Genomic DNA, 17,997 nt, shown 5'->3' on the forward strand with positions numbered 1-17,997 from the left:
GCGGGGGGGGGGGGGCGCTGCAGGCGTCTTGGCCCCTGAGTCCGGGCCTGGCCGGGGATGCAGCACAAGCCCAGCCTCCGCACCCCCCATGCGGGGCTTGCAAGTGGTCGCGGCCCCCAGCTGTGCCAACATTCCTACCCCACCGCCCCCCCTGAAGGTGTGCCGGCAGCCAGCGCTTTGGCGCGCCTGAGCCTGGGGGCTGCGGGAGGGACGGCCCCCGAGGAGGCCTGAAGGCCGGGCGCCCTGGCAGGGACGGCGCTTCGGGGCAGGCAAGGTGGGGGCGCAGCCCGCTTCTGGGGCAGCCACTCCGTGTGGGGATCTCGCCAGGCCACGGCCCAGGCGGGTGCAAGGCCAGCCAGAGAGGCGGGGGGCCCTTGGTGAGCGTGGCCGCTTTCCTGGGGGCGATGCCCGCCCGCCCGCCCGCCCGCCCGCAGTGAGGCCGGATCCCTGGCCCGGAGGTGGGCGAGTGGCCCCCGGCTGCAGAGCCCGGCCAGCCGGCGGTCCCCGGGGGTGCCAGCTCCTGCCGCTGTGCCGATCGGTGGCCGCCCCGCATGAGCCACCCCAAAATAGGCTGGTGGTTGGAGGAGGCTGATTGGCGGTCCGGGGGTGCGAAGAAGCCGTGCTCCCCCCCCCCCCCCGCAGCCCGACCAGCCTCTGCTTCACCTGGATTTCTGTCCCGGGCCAGGCAGCTCCTGGCCGGCCGCTTCCCTGCTCACGGCGGCAGGTGCTCGGGGGCCTCCACGCGGGCCGGGTTCGGACCCCCGCAGCCACGGGCCCCGGCGGTCTTTCAACCAGGGTGCAGCCATGTCGTGGGGTGCCGCCTGGAGGGGCACGGTGTGCTAGGCCCTCGTGACGGAGCCGTGCCTGGGGGTGGTGGGCTGGGGGGTGGGCGAGACCCGGCAGTGCCAGGGGAGAGCGGCTCCACCACCAGCCCCTCCTCTGTACGACGGGATAAGCCGCCACCAGACCACGAGAGCTCGAGGAAGGGGGCAGGGAGCTTGGCCCGGAGCCCCCCAGCCCCCCGGGATTCCCAAGACGCGCCCCAGCAGCCACACCAGATGGCTCTCCAGTTCCCGGGACCAGCCCTTGGGGCCACGTGCATCCCCAGAAGCGCTCAAGGTGCAGGAAGCGTCTCGGAAGGGGGGCCCCCCGCCCAGGGCGAAATCCGTCTGAGCCGGGATGGCCCCTAATGTGATTAGCTGGCCGCAAAGCTGAGGTGCTCAGACAGGTTTTGGGGAGGGGGCCCCTCTGCTAAGCCCCAGGCAATTCCTGGGCAGCTGGCCAAGACGGTCGCCCTCTGCCCCCCCGGAGCACACTGGTGTCTGCGGGGGGGGGCAAAACAGGCCCTCGGGTGCTGCCCCCTTCTGCCTCCCCCCACAAGAATTGCCTTCCTGCTCCCAAACGCGGCTTCCCCAGGCTGGGGGCCGGGGGGGGCAGGGGGCTGAGCCCCTGGCAGCCATTGAATCCGTGACGACCTCGTCCCTGAGCTCGCCTCTGAGCCTATATGTGGGTCACTCATCAAAGCCGCTGCCCCAGATCTGGGCCTGGGACGCCCGGCGGGGGGAGCCGCACTTGCCGCAAGCCCTTCCGGCCCCCCCACCAGCGCCACGCCGGCGCCTGGCTGTTTGCTCAGGGCGGAGGAAGGCGGTCGCCCCCACGGCCTGCGCTCCTGTCAGCGCTTCCCCAGGGGGCCGGAGGCGCAGAATGCAGGAGGCCCCCTCCCCCCGCCGAGCAGGGCTTGATGCAGCCGAGCCTTGGGGGGGTCTCCCCCCCCCAATCTAGAAGGTTGCGATGCTCCCTGGATGAGCGCAAAGCTGCAGACGAGTTTGGTCCCCGCACCAAAAGCGGCTCGGAAAGCATCGCCAGGTGGCACTGGGCCCTTCGCCCACCCCAGCGACAGCCTGGTCCCACGACGGGGCCCCCTTCGAGGACTGCGCCTGGGACACCCTGACAGTCTCGGAGACGCCCGAGGCCGCCGGCCAGTGGCACACCCGGCATTAAAAGAGGCGAGCGCACGCCTGGATGAAGATGGATGCCGGGCCTGAAGAGGTGGCGGTTCCTCGGAGGAGCCCCCACCCGCGACTCCAGCTGCGCGCAGGCATGCGCTGCTCCCCGTGCGAGGAAGACGCATGCCAACTCACGCCGACCCCAAAGCCGGCCACTCTGCCCAGTCCAGGGGCCCCCATGGCGGCCCCTTCTTCCCAGCGGGGGTGAGGCCCTTCCCGTGTGGGAATGGCACTCGGCCCCGGCCTGTGGGTCACGCCACAGGGTTTCAGGACTTGGCGCGAGAGGCTGGCCTGCGCAGCCTGCCTCTGCCGGGGGCCGACCCAGAGGAGGCCCCGCCGGTCTTGGCCGCTCTGCTGCCCCAGCCCGGATCAGAACCGCACACGGAGGCCGGGCACTCGCGGGTCCCAGCCCCTCCGCTCCGCTGTGGCGAGCGCGCTTTCCAGGAGCCACAAGCGCAGCTGCAACCTGGGACCAGGGAGGACGGCGGAGGCGGCGCTGCCCCTTCACCACGGCCCGGCCTCTCCTCTCCTCTCCTCTCCGCACGTGCGTGGTGTGGCGCCCGTGCCTGGCAGAAGAGGCCCCGGCCCTGTGACTCACGGGCGAAGCACTCGGCTTGCGCAAGGGACCGGTCTGGATAGGTGCCTCTGTGGGGCGGGGTGCCGGGAGCCCTTGGCAACCCCAGACAACACCCGGGCAGTGCCGGGAGGCGGGCGAGCCCCATGGGCGAGGCGAGTCCGGAGGTCAAAGATAGGGCGGGCTCGGCCAGCCCCGTGAACGGCCGCCCTGTGCTGGAGTCCGGGGTGTGGGGCCGAGAGGGCTCGGGCTCGGGCTGCCCCCAAAGTGCCCCACCCCAGTCCCCCGAAACGTTCGTGGCCGCTCATCCCGGCAGCCGGCTCCGAGTCCGGGAGAGCTCAGCACGGGGCGGCTGCCCAGGGCAAAGGCCGAAGGGCTGCGCTGGCGGGCTGCCTGCCAGAGCTCCTGGGGGGGGGGCGTGGGGCCCTCCGTGGTCCTCGGGCAAAGCTGTGTGTCACATCCAGCAGGCCGGTAACGGCTTCCGGATGGCCCAAAAGCATCCCGCCTCTCACGACAAAGCTGAACGGGAGTTCGGGCTCCTCGTCTCTCTGCCCCCCGGCGCGCCTTCTCTGCGGCTGGAGGCCCAGGGCAAGCAGACGGGGACTGGCGAATTGCCTTTTTCCAAAAAGCAGCCCAGAGCCAGAACCGCCCCCACAAGTGACCAGGGCAGAGGAATCCGTGCCCACAGCTCTGAGGCGCAGCCAAAACCACACGCCATGCAGCCACCTCAAAAGGATATTTTTGGAACAAAACGAGCATCTCTGCATCGGCACGGGTGTCTGGCCGTCACTGCCGCCTCCCGTCCCCGTCAAGAGCGCAAGGAGGCGGCCGGACCAGCTGCGGGAACGGGCTGCGTGAGGAAGAGCCGCGGGCCCGCGGGCCGCCCAGGTGGCGACGGCCCCGCACGAGGGGGAGCAGAGGGCGCTGGCCGCCTCGGGGCAGACGTCTCTGCTGCAAGGAGAGGCTCCGAGGGGAGGCAGGCAGGCAGGCCGGAGCAGCAGGTCGGTGACCCGTGTGCCTGGGGACTCTGCCCTGTGCAGGGCAAATATTTTTAGCAAAGCAGGATTAAACAGCGACGGAGAGCCGTTCTCCTTTCCGCCGTCTCCCCGTCGAGCTTGCTCCTCCAGCCCCAGACAAAACCCTGCAAGCAGCTTTGCCTGCCCTGAGCGCACTCGGGAGGCTCTTGCGGGGACACGCCACCGTTCCCTGGCGGAGAACGAAAAAGGGGACAAGGCCAGCGGCCCCCCGGAAGCGCTCCGAGAGGCACCGGCGCGAGAGGGCGAGGCTGGATCGTGCCCCTTTGCCTTTTTGTTATTTTCACATGGGCAGACCGCTGGAAAGAGGAACACTTCATATGCTCAGAGATACTCTAGACCAGTGGTGGCGAGCGGGAGCCAAGTTGCCCAGCCTCTCCCAGCAGCCGAGCATCGGAGAGCAGCGCACACAGGGGCCATGCGCACGCTCAGAAAGGAGTGGCGGTGCCAGGCGATGACGCCACGAGCCGCCACTCATTAGCCGCGACTCGTCCGAGCTTTCGCATGGCCGGTCAGTGCGCTGCCAAGGAGATACATTTTCCTGCACTGGCTGGGAGGTGTTTTTTCTAAAGTAAAACCTCAGTTTTCAGGTTTCACGGCAGTGTGGGCCCCTTGCGATGCTTTTGGGTTGCAGTGTGGGCACGCGGCCCCTGCAAGTTTTGCCGTCGCTGCTCTCGACCCGTGTGCCTGGCAGACCTGGCTGCCCCCATGGCGGATGCTGGGTGTCCCCCCACGGCTCCGCTGCCGGAAGCGAGCGCTCCAAGCCACACGGCGCTGGCAGCCGGCCTGGCCCCCCTCGCCTCCCGTCCCACCTGCCCCTGGAAGGCGGCCCGGGGCGGAGGGGGCTCTGTCGCCTCGGCTGAGGGAGGGGGCCCTTCGTGCCAGAAGTGGGGCACACCCACGGCACCGCTGCTTCTGCTGCCGCCATGGCACGGCCCCCAGACCAGACCCTCGCAAGGAGATCCTCCGGACTCAGCATGTCCGCACAGGTGGTGCCCAGAACACGCTCCAGGAAGCAAGCCTAGTTAATAAATACAAGAGGTCATTTATTTTAAAAAACAGAGGGGGGGAGGGGGAGAGAGAGAGAATGAGAGGGAGAGAGCACAAGGTTGGAGCCGCCGGCAGCTGCTCCCGGCAAAAGGCAGACAAAGACAGAGTATTGGGAAACTACTCCGGCACAGGGCAAGGGAGTTCCAGCCCCGCTCCCACATTCAGGGCTCACCGTACAAAATATGGCTTTCAGGGCACAGGAGAGGGGGCCTCCGTCGAGGGGGGGCCGGCAGGGCTGCGAGGGGGGTTCACAGTCCATAGGCACCGGAAGAAAGACTTTGGAGCGGCTCCCAACTGCGGGCCCGGGGGCTGCGAGAGCGACAGAGGCCGCCCCTCGCCGGGTGCTGGTGTGTCCCGGGGACCACGGGGACGTCCTGGGAGCAGAGGCCCTGCCCAGGGCCCCCCGCCGCCCTCCTGTGCACCCACCGGCCGGGGCGAGGAAGCGTGACGGGGGGCCGGTTCCCACGAGGGCAGCCAGCCCAGCTCCTCCGCAGAAGGCGACAGACGCGAGGCCGGCCGGCATGACGGGAGGCGGGGGTCTGCGAGCGGGGCCCGGCACGCGTCCCGGGGCCGGGAGGCGCGTCGCCGGCGGCTCAGGCCAGGATCTTCTGCGGGATCTCCACGGACGCCTTGATGAAGACCGCGTTGTCCCGCACGTAGTTGCGCTTCCGGATGTCCTCGTGCGAGATGAACTTGGGGTACCCGAAGCCCAGCAGGCTCTCGTCCAGGGACGTGTGGCCCGAACCGGGCTTCTGGAAGTTCTTCCAGTTGGGGTCGGGCAGGAAGGTCTCCGTGATGTGCTGGGGCTTGGACAGCGAGGGGTCGCTCTGGTCCAGCAGCGAGAAGGTGACGCGGTGGGCGAAGGGCCACTCCAGCAGGTTGTCGTACTGGCCCGGCAGCACGCGGATGTAGAGCGAGAGGTGGGTGCCCTCGCCGCTGCCGTTGCCGTTCAGGAAGGCGGAGGCCTGCAGCTTGTAGCCGTAGCGGTGGGTGTAGAAGGGCGGGCTGAAGGACTCGTAGTTGCCCCGGGCCTTGGCCTCCTGCAGCTTGCGGGCGTAGTCGGAGATCTTCCAGATCAGCACGCCCTGGCTGCCCACCGCCAGCTCCTCCACCTCGCGGCGCAGCTCGGCCAGCTCCTGCCGCTGCCGGGAGACCAGCCCGCAGACCAGGCCCAGGTGCAGCTTGGTGCTCTCGTCCAGGTGCCGGCCCATGGAGAGCTTCGGGCACTGCGGGCAGGGAGCAGAGGGCGGCTGAGCGGGGCCCCGGCGGGGCGGGGGCCCAGCAGGGGAAGGCCGGCCCCCGGCTGGCTCCACTCCCAGGGCCCCGAGCAAGGGGCTTCCCCTGTCGCCCCGTCCCTTCCCCCTCGTCCCACCAGCGATGCCAACGGCCAAGCCACAACCCCGACCGGCTCTTCCCACTCGCCCCGTGGCCTGTGCAGGGCCTCCCCGAACCCCGGGCCGGGCCGCCCGCTTACCCGGTGCTTGCAGCCGGCCTCCTTGAAGGGGCAGAGCGCCAGGGCCGTGGTGCAGTTCTCCTTGAGGTGCCCGCCGAGGTCCTCCCGGGCGACGCTGGGCACCCCGCACTGGTTCGGGCAAGGCACGGGGTAGCGGGGGCACTGGAGCTCGTGGCTCTGCGGAGGAGACCGAGGGGGCACGGTGCCACGGCCAGCCCAGCTTGGCAAGCCGCTCGGGGGGGCAAGCGGCCCGTCTGGCCGGGCAGGGTGGGCCTGGTGGCGGGGCGGCGAGTGGACGGGGCTCCGACCTCGAGGTGGACAAGCCGAAAGGCCCTCACCGCTCCCCCTCGGCCACGCCGGGCTTCTATCCATTTCCCCCCCTCGAGGTTTGGCCTGCGACGGAGAGGATGGGGAACCCGCACTGTGGGCACGAGGGCAGGCGGGCCCCGTGCGCTGCCGCCCGGAGGGGGTGCCCGTGGCAAGGGCTACAGCGGAGTCGCCAGAACGGATCGGCCACCGCCGACGTCAGAGCCCCCCCCGGCAGGCGGCTCCCGGCCCCGCGGCTCACCTGGATGGTGTCGAAGAGGAACTCCTTGGCGCAGTGGCTGCAGGGCTGCGTGCGCTTGGGGCACTCGGTCAGCGTGTGCTGCGGCAGGAGCCGGCGCATCATGCGCGCACCACACTTGTTCTCACAGTAGACGCTCTCCTGGGGGCAGGCGCCCTGGTGGGTCTGGAGGGGAGCGAGCGAGGCAGGGGGCGTTGGCGGGGCGGAGGGTGGGCGAGGGGGGGCACCCCGACGCGTCGCGCCTGCCGGGGACCCGGGGCATCGGCGGAGCGCCTGATTCCCCGCATGGCCCGGGTCTGAGCCTCGGCGCTGCCGGTGGCAGGAAGGGCCACAGGGCAGCTGGCGGAAAGCCCCTGGCCCCGCAGAGGAGCTGGGACAGCCGCTCCGGTCCCCCCCGCCGTCCCTCCAAACACCCAGCCCTCTTGGACTCGTGCAAGGCGTGGCACTCTGCGTGTGGCCAGAGGCACTCGGCTCTCTGCCAGACAGCCACGCCCAGAAATCGAACAGGCCGGCGGGCGGCCGGTGCAGCTCTGCCCCCCCCGCAAGGCCCGGCAGGGCGCGGCCGCCTGGCACCGGAGTCCCGCGGGCGCACACGTTGGAGGAGGCTGGCACGCCGGGCCTGATCCTGACCGCGGGGTGCCCCCCCGGAGCCCCGCCGGGCCGCTCACCTCGAAGGCCTCCCCGGTGAAGTCGGCCCCGCAGAACTCGCATTTCAGGTGGCGCTGGGGGCAGTCGTGCTGCAGGTGGGGCGGCAGGTCGCGGCGGCTCAGCTTGGACCCGCAGCGGTTGGGGCAGGAGACCACGTTGAAGCTGCAGGAGCCCAGGTGCGCCTGGGGCGAGGCGGAGAGCGGTGTCCACGCGGGGAGGGCGGCCGGCCCCTCCCCTGCCCCCCCTGCGGGGGCGGCCCCCAGCCCCACGCTGGCCACGGAGGCGGCCGCCCCCTCTCCCCGCCCTCCTCACCTGCAGGTGCCGGATGGTCCCGATCCAGCGGCAGCCCTCCTCGCTGTGTATGCACCGGATGGTCAGGCTCAGCACCTGCGCCTCCAGCTCGGGGTCCGGATAGATCTGGAAGGGGGGGCAGGGAAGACGCCCACGACCGGCCGGATTTCGGGTGAGCCGTTCCCACCTGCCCCGCTTTCCACATTCAACCCTCGCCATGCGCAGCCCCGGCCCCCCTTGCTCAGCTCCCCTCCCGCATGAGCCTCCCGGGAGTCGGGAAGCACAGGGCAAGCCGCAGCGTTTTCAAACGTCTGCTAGAGGCAGGGGCACACGGGTCAAGCGAGCCGCGGCAGCCCTGCTCCATTTCCGCGGCTCCGAAAGTGGCGTTCTTTTCAAGAAACAGATGCTGCCCGTCCGGCAAAGCCCGTCAGGCCGAGAACCCGTTCGAGGCTCACCCGGGTGGCCAGAGTCTGACCAGAGGCTGCCGCGGCTGATGTCTCCGCCGTGAGCCGGCCCTGCCCTCGCTCTGACCGCCGGGCGCCCCAGGCCCCGAGTCGGGAGGCCGCGTGCCCCGGGCATAGGCTGACAGAGACATGCCCGGAAGCGCCCGAATCTGGAGGGGGCTGCCGCCGGGGCAGTCATCCTGCGGGCGAGCGGCCAGGCCGAAGCGAAGATGCCGCCGTGCCGAGCTCGGCCCCGAGAGCGTCCAGGGGCCGGCCGGGGCCTCACCTTGGCGTAGTCGAGGGGGAGTTGGTCCTCTGGACACTTGAAGACTCCTTCGCTGCAGGGGGAAGAGGGGGAGAGGTTGAGAAGGGCGGCGGAGGAGGGTCCGGATCGGCAGGGCCCCCGGAACGGCCTGCCCCGAGCCGAGCCGCGTCTCCTTCCCACTGCTGGGCCAGGAGGAGCAGGAGCCTGCGTCCCATAGAAGGGGGTGGGGGGCATTCCTGTATCCCTGACGTTGCTCCTGGGCCATCAGGCTGCAAACCATGAGAACCAGAGCACTGCTGGGATTTGTTATTTATTTATTTATTTTATTTATTAGAACATTTCATACATTTATGGCAGGGGGAGGCTGCCCAGCCCTTTTCGGCTCACACTCAACACTCCGCCATTTTCCGACTTGCGCCCGAAACGCTTCCAGCAGCCACAAGGCCAGGCAGGTTCGCCGGGGGGCCGGGGGGGGGCTCCCGCCTCGGAGCACCAGAAGGCCGCCCCCCACGCCACAGTGAGGCTCCGGGGGCCGCTCCACCCGCCGGGACCCTTCCCAGAAGGTGGCAACGCTTTTCCTCCGGCCGCCCTGCCCACCCACCTGGCGCCGCTGTGCTCCTGGGGCCTCTAATCCCCTCCATCTGTCCATGCGCTCCCTCCACGGCGGGGGCCCAGCTGCTCTCGCAGCCCCCTGCTGAGGTGGAGGGCCCAAGCCACACGCGAGGCCGGGAAGGGGGGGCACCGGGCACAGCCGGTGGCAGCGCAGCTGGGAAGGCCGCCAAGCCCTGCTACTCCCGACGCCGCCCCTGCCTGGCAGGCCACCCCATTCCCCCCCCCCCCCCGGCCACTCTCTGCCCCGGTCGTCCGGCGAGGCTCGGCTGTCCGCCCTGCTGGGGCCGCACCAGGGAGTCTAGAGGGCCCCGGACTGCAGCCGAGGCGGGACAGACCGCAGCAGTGGGGCCGGGGCCCCCCAAGTCCCAGCCTGGGGTCTTCAGCCCACCGCCGAGGGTGGGCACGGGAGGAAGGGGAAGCACAGAACCGAAAGGGCAGCACGAGAGAGCGAAGAGCCGCCCTGCTAAATCAGACGGGACGAGGCACCTTCCGAGCACGAGGGACGACGGCCCCCATCAGCCCCACCGCCGCTTGCAGCACATTGCGTCCAACGCAGCAGCTCTCTCTGTCCATGAGGACTAGAAGCTGCAGCGTTCTTCTGTGGACGTGGCTGGGCTCGAGGCCGCGGAAGCGCCCTTTCCCAGCACCGCCCGCCGCCGGGCCCTCCGCGCCCTACGTGGCAGGAGCCCCTGCGGAGCCCCTGGGGAAAGGCAAGGGTTAACGGCGGGAGGGGCACCGCATTCCCTGGGTGGGGGTCCGGCGGATTAATCCCCACCGGCTCATGCTTGGCTGGGCAGGGAATCTGCTGACACAGCAGCCCAGGGAGGCGAAGGAGGCCGTGCGCCCCTCCAGCCGGCGGCATGCGGCCCAGCGGTCCCTGCCCCAGGGGCGGGCGAGCGCCCCCAGCGCTGAGCCCCCGCCCCTCTGAAGGAAGCCCCCCCCCCTCCCGGGACCGGCATGCAGCAGCAGGCACTCTGTCGATGCCCTCAGGCCCATGGCAGGGCCGGAGTCTGTGCACCATGCGCCGTGCGACTTTCGGAGCCCTCTGCCCACCTGCCCCTTTGGGCCCTTTCGGTGGGCGTCCCGGGGGCGATTCCGGGCGGCTTGAGTGCGGCCTCGTGCAGGAGGGCGGAAGGCAGCGTGGCGGCTGGCTGCCGGCGGACCAGACCCGGCCCGGGGGGATCCGGGTCCCGGTCCCGGCCGGCTTCGCCCGGTCCCGGATCCAGGCTCGCCTGCCGCGCGGCGTCCCTGGGGGCCGACCGTGCAGCCAGCAGCCCTGCAGCTGCACGGGGGTCCTTGCGGGGGCGAGCCGGGACCCTGCCCAACAAACCCGCCCGAAACGCAGACCCGGTGCGGGGACAGCGTCCGGACGGGGGTCCCGTGGCTGGTGCTGCTGCCACTGCCCAGAGCTGCCCGGGCGCAGCAGCCGCCTCACTCCCCGAGTTGGAGCTCAGGCTCCCCGGGCCAGTCCGGGCCCCCAGGCCCGCGAGCCACGCCGGGCCACTCGGGGAGGACGCCGGCCGGCCCGTCTGTGGGCGGCCAGCCCGCCCTCCGGATGGGCCTTCTGGGGCGGGGGGGGCGGGGCGGGGCGGGGGCTGCTGAGGAATGGAGGAAGCAGCCACCGAGATCTGGCTCGCATTCCCAGGCACAAAACCCTTTTATGTTCCCTGCCCCCTCCCCCTCCGCTCTTGCCAGGCAAACACAAACAAGGAGCGCTTTGCACAGGCAAGCGGAGGCATGTTTGGCCGCCCGTCCCTCCCCTCGGGTGCGGCGACCCCCAGGCTGCTCACCCAAAGGCACCACCGGGCAGATCCAGATCGCAAGCAAGGAGAGGTGGAGAGGAGTCTGGGGGCAGGCGGCAGACACGGAGGCGGAGATGCGGGGTGCTTGTGCTTGGGGGAGCTCACCAGAGGGGCAGGAAGCCGCAGGAGGAAGGGCATCAGGGCTGCCTTCTGGTCACGGGGCGGCCCAGGCGTGACCCTGGGAAGCCACTGCGGTCTCGTCTCCTGCCTGCGGCCGAGGGAGTTTTCCGCTGCCACGCAGAGAGGGGCCGTTTCTGCAGCGGAGGGGAGGGCCAGCTCTCCTCTCCAAGTAGCCACAACCTCCCTGCCCAAAATTGTGCCCAGCCCCAGCATGGCGAGCTAAATTTTCCCTCCTTTTGGAACGACTTGATACGGAGAGCAAAGCCAGAGAGGTTTCCCAAGGCTTTGGAGGAGATATTAACCGGCTGGTTTCGTAATGTAAAATTTAAGTCGGTGCTTAATAACTTTTCCCAGATGTTCATCGGGGCATGAACTAGCCTAGAGAGACGTCTATCTGATGGGGTCAGGGCCCCCATCCTTTAAGTGCCCAGCATTGTCCCGAAATGCAGCTACGACGGCCTTGAGACCTAGAGAAATTCGAGTGTCACCCCGGTAATCAAAATACACCAACGTGCAAGAGAAAACCTTAGCAGGGTGCCCTGCTCCAGCCTTCCTGAGCCTGGGAGCGTCTGGATGTGTGCTGGACCACAACTCCCATCATCTCCCAGCCGGCAAGGGAGGCCCTCGTGACACAGACGCGGCCCATCTGGAAGCCGGGCACAGCAGGGTCAACACCGCGGCCAGCATGGATGCTGCTTTCAGGGGTCCCACGCGAACTGCCCGTCTCCGTCCCGACGTACGGAGCTCCTGAGCCGGAGGAGGGAGCTCAGCCTGGTGCGTCATCAGCACCTGGTGGCGATCCGCCCTGCGGGCCTTTTCAGCACGGCTGAGATACCAGAGAAGTGTGCCAGCTCAGCCACCCACAGTTTCTGCACACCCGAAACGCCACAGCTTCACGGCTGACGAATGGCTCTGTGTCACTCGGGCGGCTGGCGCAGGCTGGCTCGGTGCCGAACCCAGTTCAGCTGCTTAAAGGGAACCGACTTCGCGTTTCCACCAAGAACGGTGTCTGGACTCAGCAGGGGTGACCATTGCAGGCCACCCCGGGAAGCCAAAGGGAGCGGGGGCCTCGACTGCACACGGGGAGGCAAGGCGACGGACACAACAGGCCTCTGGCGAAGAAGGGCTCTTGCTCAGCAGGCCCCTCTTCTGCTCTGAGCCAGGACAGGCACAGAGCCTTCGACTCCAGTAGCAGTCTACCTCTACATCCCGGCCTTAGGAAAGAGCTATCGCACACCTGCACTTCACCAGGCTGCTGAGCACCTGAAGAGCGTTTCCCAAGCTGGGGCCTTCCGGCCAGGCTGAACTACGACTCCCAGCACCCCCTAACAGCAGGCTGTGCCTCTCCCCTCCCCTCCCCTGCCCGGATCCTCGCCAATCAGGCACGGGCTCCACCGCCCACGAACGTCCCTCGCCGTCGCCCCACTTGCGGCCTCTCGGCTCCAGGCCCCCAGCAGCCACCCGGAGTGGGTCCCAGAGAGAGGCGGGCAGCCCTCCCCACGCCCCGCTCAGCCAGTGCGCCTGGCGCTCCTGGGCCTGCCTCTGAGCGTGGCGGAAGTGCAGGCACCGCTGCCTGCACCCTTGCTGCCCCGCTGGCAGCCTTCCCCAAGGTGCCCGGGGGGGCAGGTACCGCCACGGCCGGCCTCCCCGCCCAGGCGAGCCACGCAGGCGGCCCCGGGCGCTTGGCAGGCGGCGAGAGGCCCTCCCGGCCGGGCCCCGGAGAGGCCGGGACTGGGTCGGCCGCCTGCCTCGCCCGGTCCACCAAGCGCTCTTTCGGAAGGCAAAAAGGGAGGTGTGCCCCCCACCACGCAGGCATGTTGCCAGCCCTCATGGAGGCAGCAGCAGCCCCTGTGCGCACAGGCGAGCACAGGGGCTGGTGGGGAAGGCCACAAGGCCACCTCGCACGGGGCTCTCTGGCACCGCCAGGAGACGGCCAGGCTGGCCCCGGGGCTGCGGGCGCCGCGCCCTGTTGGCAAACGGCGGCCGGCAGAAAGCCCAGCGGGAGAGGCTCTCCTTGCTGCCCCAGGGCGGGTACACTGCCGCGGAACACGGAGGCTCCGCGTAGAGCGAGCGCTCGGCACAACGCGCCGCTCCTCCCGGGGCTGCGGGCACCTGGGAGGCGGCCGGGCTCCGCGAGTCCCTCGGGGGCCCCGCCGGCCTTGCCAACGGCAGCGGGGCTGCTTCGGGCGCTTCCGGGCGGCCTCCCGGCTGAGCGGCGGCGCTCTGCCCCTCTCTGCGCTCGGCTCGCGCCCCGCGGGGGTCCCGCACGTTCTTCCCTCGATCGTCCATCCAGATCCCACCCTTCTTCCTGCGGGGAGGAACGCTGGGCGGAACCCGCGGCCCCCTCGCCAGCTCAGCTCCCCGCCACCCCGCCAGGTAGGTCGGCGCCTGGCGAACGGCCACCCAGCGACTTCCCCACCGTGTGGGACCCGGCCGACGCTCCGGCGGTTGCTCCGAGTAGCCCCGCAGCACGGAACGGGCCGGAGCCAGACTGTGGCCGGGCGCAGCGCGCCCAGGAGGGCCAGGCCGGGCGCACCGGCCCTGCCAGCGCGTCCGCAACGGCACTCTGCCCATGCCCGGAACGGCGCGGCGCGGGCGCCGGCTTGGGGGAGGGCGGGGGAGGGGGCGGGCGAGCGCCGGGGCGCCGAGCCCGGCTCGAAGCGAGGCTCGGGGGCGGAGAAAGCGCGGAACAAAGGAGCGGCGGCGACGGTGCGCCCAGGGCGCGCCGGCTCTCCAAGCGCGCGTCGGGCAGGGGCCGCACCGGGCGCCCGCGCCGCACTCACCTGAGGAACTCCTGCAGGCAGGTGTCGCAGAAGCGGTGGCCGCAGGTGGAGACGCGCACGGGCTCGCGCATGGCCTTGGCGCACAGCGGGCACAGCAGGCGCCGCTTGGGCTTCTCCAGGAACTTGCAGGCGAAGCCCGGCATGGCCCGCCCGCCGCCGCCGCCGCCGATCCCGCCGGCCGTGCGCGATCCTGGGCTCGGGCAGCGGCGGGGAGGCGGGCGAGAGGCCGCGGCGCGCCCCGCCCCCTCCCGCCCTCCGCCCCGCCCCCGCGCGCCCCCCCCCCCCCCCCCCCCCCGCCCGCCCCGGGGCCCCCCCCGCAGTTTCGAGGGGGGAGCGGCCTGGCGCCCGGCTGCCTCGCCTCCCCGAGTGCGCGCGCGCCCGCTGCCCCTCCCCCCGGGGCCGCGCACGACCACCCCGCGGGGTAGACCGCGGCGAGGGGCGCGAGCTGCCCAAAGCCCCCCGGGGGGCCCGCTGCTGCTGCTGCTGCTGCTGCGGCTGCTGCTCCTCCTCGCTTCCGGCCCGGTGTGCCCTTCCTAGCAGGAGGCCAAGGCAGCTGCAGGCGGGGCGGGGGTTCCCCGTTGTCCTCACAACAACCCTGCAGTGCAGGCCAGGCTGCAGCAGGGACTGGCCCTAAGCCTCCTGCTGGGCTTCACGACTGGGGGGAGTCTTGAACGCGAGGCTTCGCACGTCCCAGGCTGGTGCAACGCCTGGCCACCCGTTTTGGGGAGGGGGGTCCTGCAGGGGCCGCTCCGCCAGGCCAAAGAAGGAGCGATTGCTAGCAGAGAAAAGTGCGCACAGCGGCCAAATGTGGGCGCAAGGGAAACTGAGGCGGGGCGCAGGGGAGCTGCAGGGCTGGGTTTGCCCTGGACGGGGCCGGAGTCACGCGTGGCACGCCGGGCCCCCGGTCTCAAGCTGAGACTTCTGGGAGGGCAGCCCGGCTAGTCGGTGGCGGGAGAGCTAGCCCCACGGCACTCGGCGGACGAGCCCGAGCGCTCCGGGCAAACTTTGCCGAGCCCTCCGGACCGGATGAGCTGGTTCGTCTTCTGAGAACAAAAACAACTCTTTGTTGTTTTAAATTAACCAGAGACTTCGGACAAATCTGAAAGAGGAGGAGATGGCTGTCCGGTGCAGCCATTCATCACATGGATGGGAGCCTCCATGTTCAGGAGCAGTCTATCTCTTTAGCCCGGTTGTCGGGGAATCGCAGCTGGCTCTCACAATTCCCGGGCAAGGCCCCAAGCCGAAAGGCCTCTTGGCCTGTTCTTCCGGCATGTGTGAAATGCCACATAATAAGAACGGCCTGCCTCATCAGACGCTTCTTTTTTTAAAGACCCAGTCTCCGGTTTCCAACAGTGGACAGCAGCCAGGTACCACAGACTGGGCAGGGAAGCCGACATCTCTCCCAGCTCTGGCGCTTGGCAGTTGCGTGACCGCTAAACACAGGTGGCTCCCATCCGCTTCGGCAGCGGAGGCGAAGCTTTAAATATCTGCCGCCCTCGCGCCCCTCCTCATCCCCTGGGCCAGCAAGCAAGGCCGAGGCCGGCCTGTCCGAGAATCAGAGACCGCCCCCCCCCCCGGCCCCCAACTTTCCAGCCACGGTACCTGATCAGCGATGAGAGCTGCGGCCCGAGACATCTGGTGGATGCCGGTTTGGGGAAAGCTGCAGCAGGGGAACCGGCGGGCTCGGCGCGTCGCCCCTTCCTGTCTCGGTATGACTCGCCTTCCAAAAACAGCTCTTGGAAGCCTTGTGCAGGGGGCCTCCTCCGCTGCCCCCGCACCTCTCCGGGGTGAGCTCCGGGCTGGGGAGAACCAGCCGTTCCCACAGAGCCCATGTCGGGACCATCCGTGGGCCCTTCGCCCCCGTTTCTCGGGGGAGCGCAGGCGGGCATCGTGCGCTGCACCTGGAGGTGAACCGTCTGCACGCCAGTGAGACCAGCTGCTGGGGGGGGGGGGGTGAGGCAGGTGGCTAGAGGCGCGCAGCCGCTTGTGGGGAAACGAATCCCAGCGGGCCTGCGTGGCATCGGCTTCTGGCCCCGTCGCCAGGAAACCGAGCGCCACTGGGAACCGCAGGTGCCAAACTGGGCCCGCAGCTGTGCCCGCTTACGCCCCCGGGGGGGGCCAGGTCCTGCTGCCTTTCTGTGCCGGGGACTGGCTCGCGGGGGGCCCCCCACGGCCGGGCCAGACACCTGTGGGTCCCTGAATGGGAAGCGGGGGAAGACCAGCCTGTTTGCTCCCTGGATGCAAAGCCCCCCCAGAAGCCATGAGGATGGGCTCCTTCGGGGGGAGCCTGCTGGACTGGAATGCAGCCGTTCTTTTTTGGATAGGTGTGGGAAGGCCCCCCCCCCGAAACGCCCTTTGCCCTGCTGCATTTTTCCCTCCAAGGAGCCACCGCCCGAGAAAAGGGGCTTCCGCCCCCCACAGTGACGCGACCAGAGAGAAGCCACTTCTGGGCATCCGGTTCCTCTGAGCTCGGCAGCCTCTGGGGACGCGAAGGCAGCCGTGGGGACACAGGAGGCCCAGAAGCGGAACGAGGAGCACGGCGAGGGGCTTGGGGGTGGCTCGGTCCTGAAGGGCCCACGAAGACCCATTCGCTTGACAAAAGACCCCCCCCGCCCCCCCCAGGAAGCCAGTGACTGCAGGCGCGGAGGGAGTGGGCGGGTGGAGTGCGGACTGTTGCATTGTGGGTCGCACTTGGCCCATGGCCTGTTGTTGCATGTGAATCCTGCATTAGGATTTAACTCTGCCCATGAACCGCCCAGGAAGGGAATCCATGGTTTGTCGTCGGATGACGGGCTTTGTGTTCACGTGAAGCACCAGCCCACATGATTCGGTGGCAGCTGATGGATCCAGTTCACGCGACGCAAACCGAACTCTGCTTTGTCACGCAACCAGGGGACATCCTTGATTCTGGGTTGTTCGGCTGTGCGAACCGCAGGGGCGCCTTCTGGAGTGTTCCTAGTTAGCAGACCGTGGTTCCGAAACCGTTTCTTCCCTCTGCTGCCGCGTCTCCTGGTTTCCGTCCCGGAACGCCTTCCCGTGCCGCTCACCCGATGCCGACGGGAAGGTGCTGGGGAGCGGCAGCGCGCCCCCAAAGGCTGGCTCCCGACCTGCCCCCGCCCGGCTTCTCTGCGGCATCGGCCTGGGGATCTGCGAAATGCCAGTGCCCCACCCGGCTGGGGCAGCCCCGAGAGGAGGCCGGGCGACGAGGAGGGCGCCTGCGGGCAGCTGCTGCCCGCGCGCTCTGGGAGGAGGCCAAGCGCCTGCCCTCAGCGCCTGGGGCTGCCCCGGGCTGTGCTTCCCTGGCAGCGGAGGCGAAGCGCTGGGCCGCCAGGCAGGCACCTCTCCGCCCGTGTGTGTGGGCCGGGCCGGGGCGCCGGTATTCCTCGCCTCGGGCGCCGCGGACGGGGTTCGGCCTGCACGCCAGATGCTCCTCCTGCATGAGAGCGTGTCTCGGCACGGTCCCGCGGGTGCCGCGTGGCGGGGCAGCCCGGGGCATTTCCGCGACCGGCCCTGGCCGGAGACGGAGGGCAGCAAACGGCCCGCGGGACCGAGCGGAAGGCCAGCCTCCGAGGCTCCGTGAGGGCGAGGAAACAGGACGGGCTCGGGGCCCGTTCCGTCTCCTGCATCTCCGAAGCGCAGGTAAACTGGCTTGGGAGGGGAGGCTGCTGGCTTACGTAGTTATTTTTCTTCCTGTCTGTTTCCTGCCAAAGCAGCAAATATCGCAAGACAAAAATCTGTTTCCGAGCTTTTCAAGGTATCATGATAGGAGTTTAATCAGCGGTGGGATTTTTAAACGGCTGGTTCTCAGTGTGAATTGACATGGAGTTTCGTACCACTCTTCCGACAGGCTTGGCTTTGTCAACTGCTCAGTTTGAAATGAGAGTGACACGCTATGGTCATGAAATTCAGGGGTCTGCTAGGGGGCGCGTCCCCGAGGCCCCCAGTGCGTTGGGGGCTGTGTGGGCGCCCTGGAAGTGGGGCCTCTGGGAAACTCCCAAAAGCTCCCCAGGCTGCCTACCCGCGGGTCAGGCTCCAAAAGTGCCCAGAAAGGGCAGGTGGGCAGAATCGTCCGAGAAGCCTGGCGTTGCCAGGGGCGCCTCCCCGAGGCCCTCTGTGCACTCCAGTGGCCCCTCCGCTCCTGGCCGATGCGCGTTCCGCTGACGTCCGCGTTCCCTCTGGCCTCGACCTCCGGCCCTGCGCCTGCCATGCGTGCCAGAGGCCACCGGGAGCCGGCCTGGGCTGCTGATTAACCGGCTGCTCGCTGCTGGGCGGCCTCGGTGTCCCGACCCTTTTGGCTCGGCTGGGAAGGCCCGGAAGCCGCCTGGGCACACCTGGGCCGGGCAGGCCCTGC

General features: G+C 69.5%; 1 protein-coding gene across 1 annotated transcript; it reads right to left on the reverse strand.

Moving 5' to 3' along the window:
* Positions 1 to 5,165: 5,165 nt before the first annotated feature.
* TRAF4 (TNF receptor associated factor 4) lies at positions 5,166 to 13,789 on the reverse strand. Its single transcript, XM_044430540.1, has 7 exons — positions 13,647 to 13,789; positions 8,351 to 8,402; positions 7,643 to 7,747; positions 7,351 to 7,512; positions 6,686 to 6,847; positions 6,139 to 6,294; positions 5,166 to 5,890 (listed from the first exon to the last, which is right to left on the reverse strand). The coding sequence occupies exons 1-7, from the start codon at positions 13,787 to 13,789 to the stop codon at positions 5,258 to 5,260; spliced, it is 1,413 nt and encodes a 470-aa protein (XP_044286475.1). The 3' UTR covers positions 5,166 to 5,257.
* Between the last annotated feature and the right edge of the window lie 4,208 nt (positions 13,790 to 17,997).

Source organism: Varanus komodoensis, unplaced genomic scaffold (assembly GCF_004798865.1).
Source record: "Varanus komodoensis strain SLA01 unplaced genomic scaffold, ASM479886v1 scaffold20_3, whole genome shotgun sequence".
Lineage (NCBI taxonomy): Eukaryota > Metazoa > Chordata > Lepidosauria > Squamata > Varanidae > Varanus > Varanus komodoensis.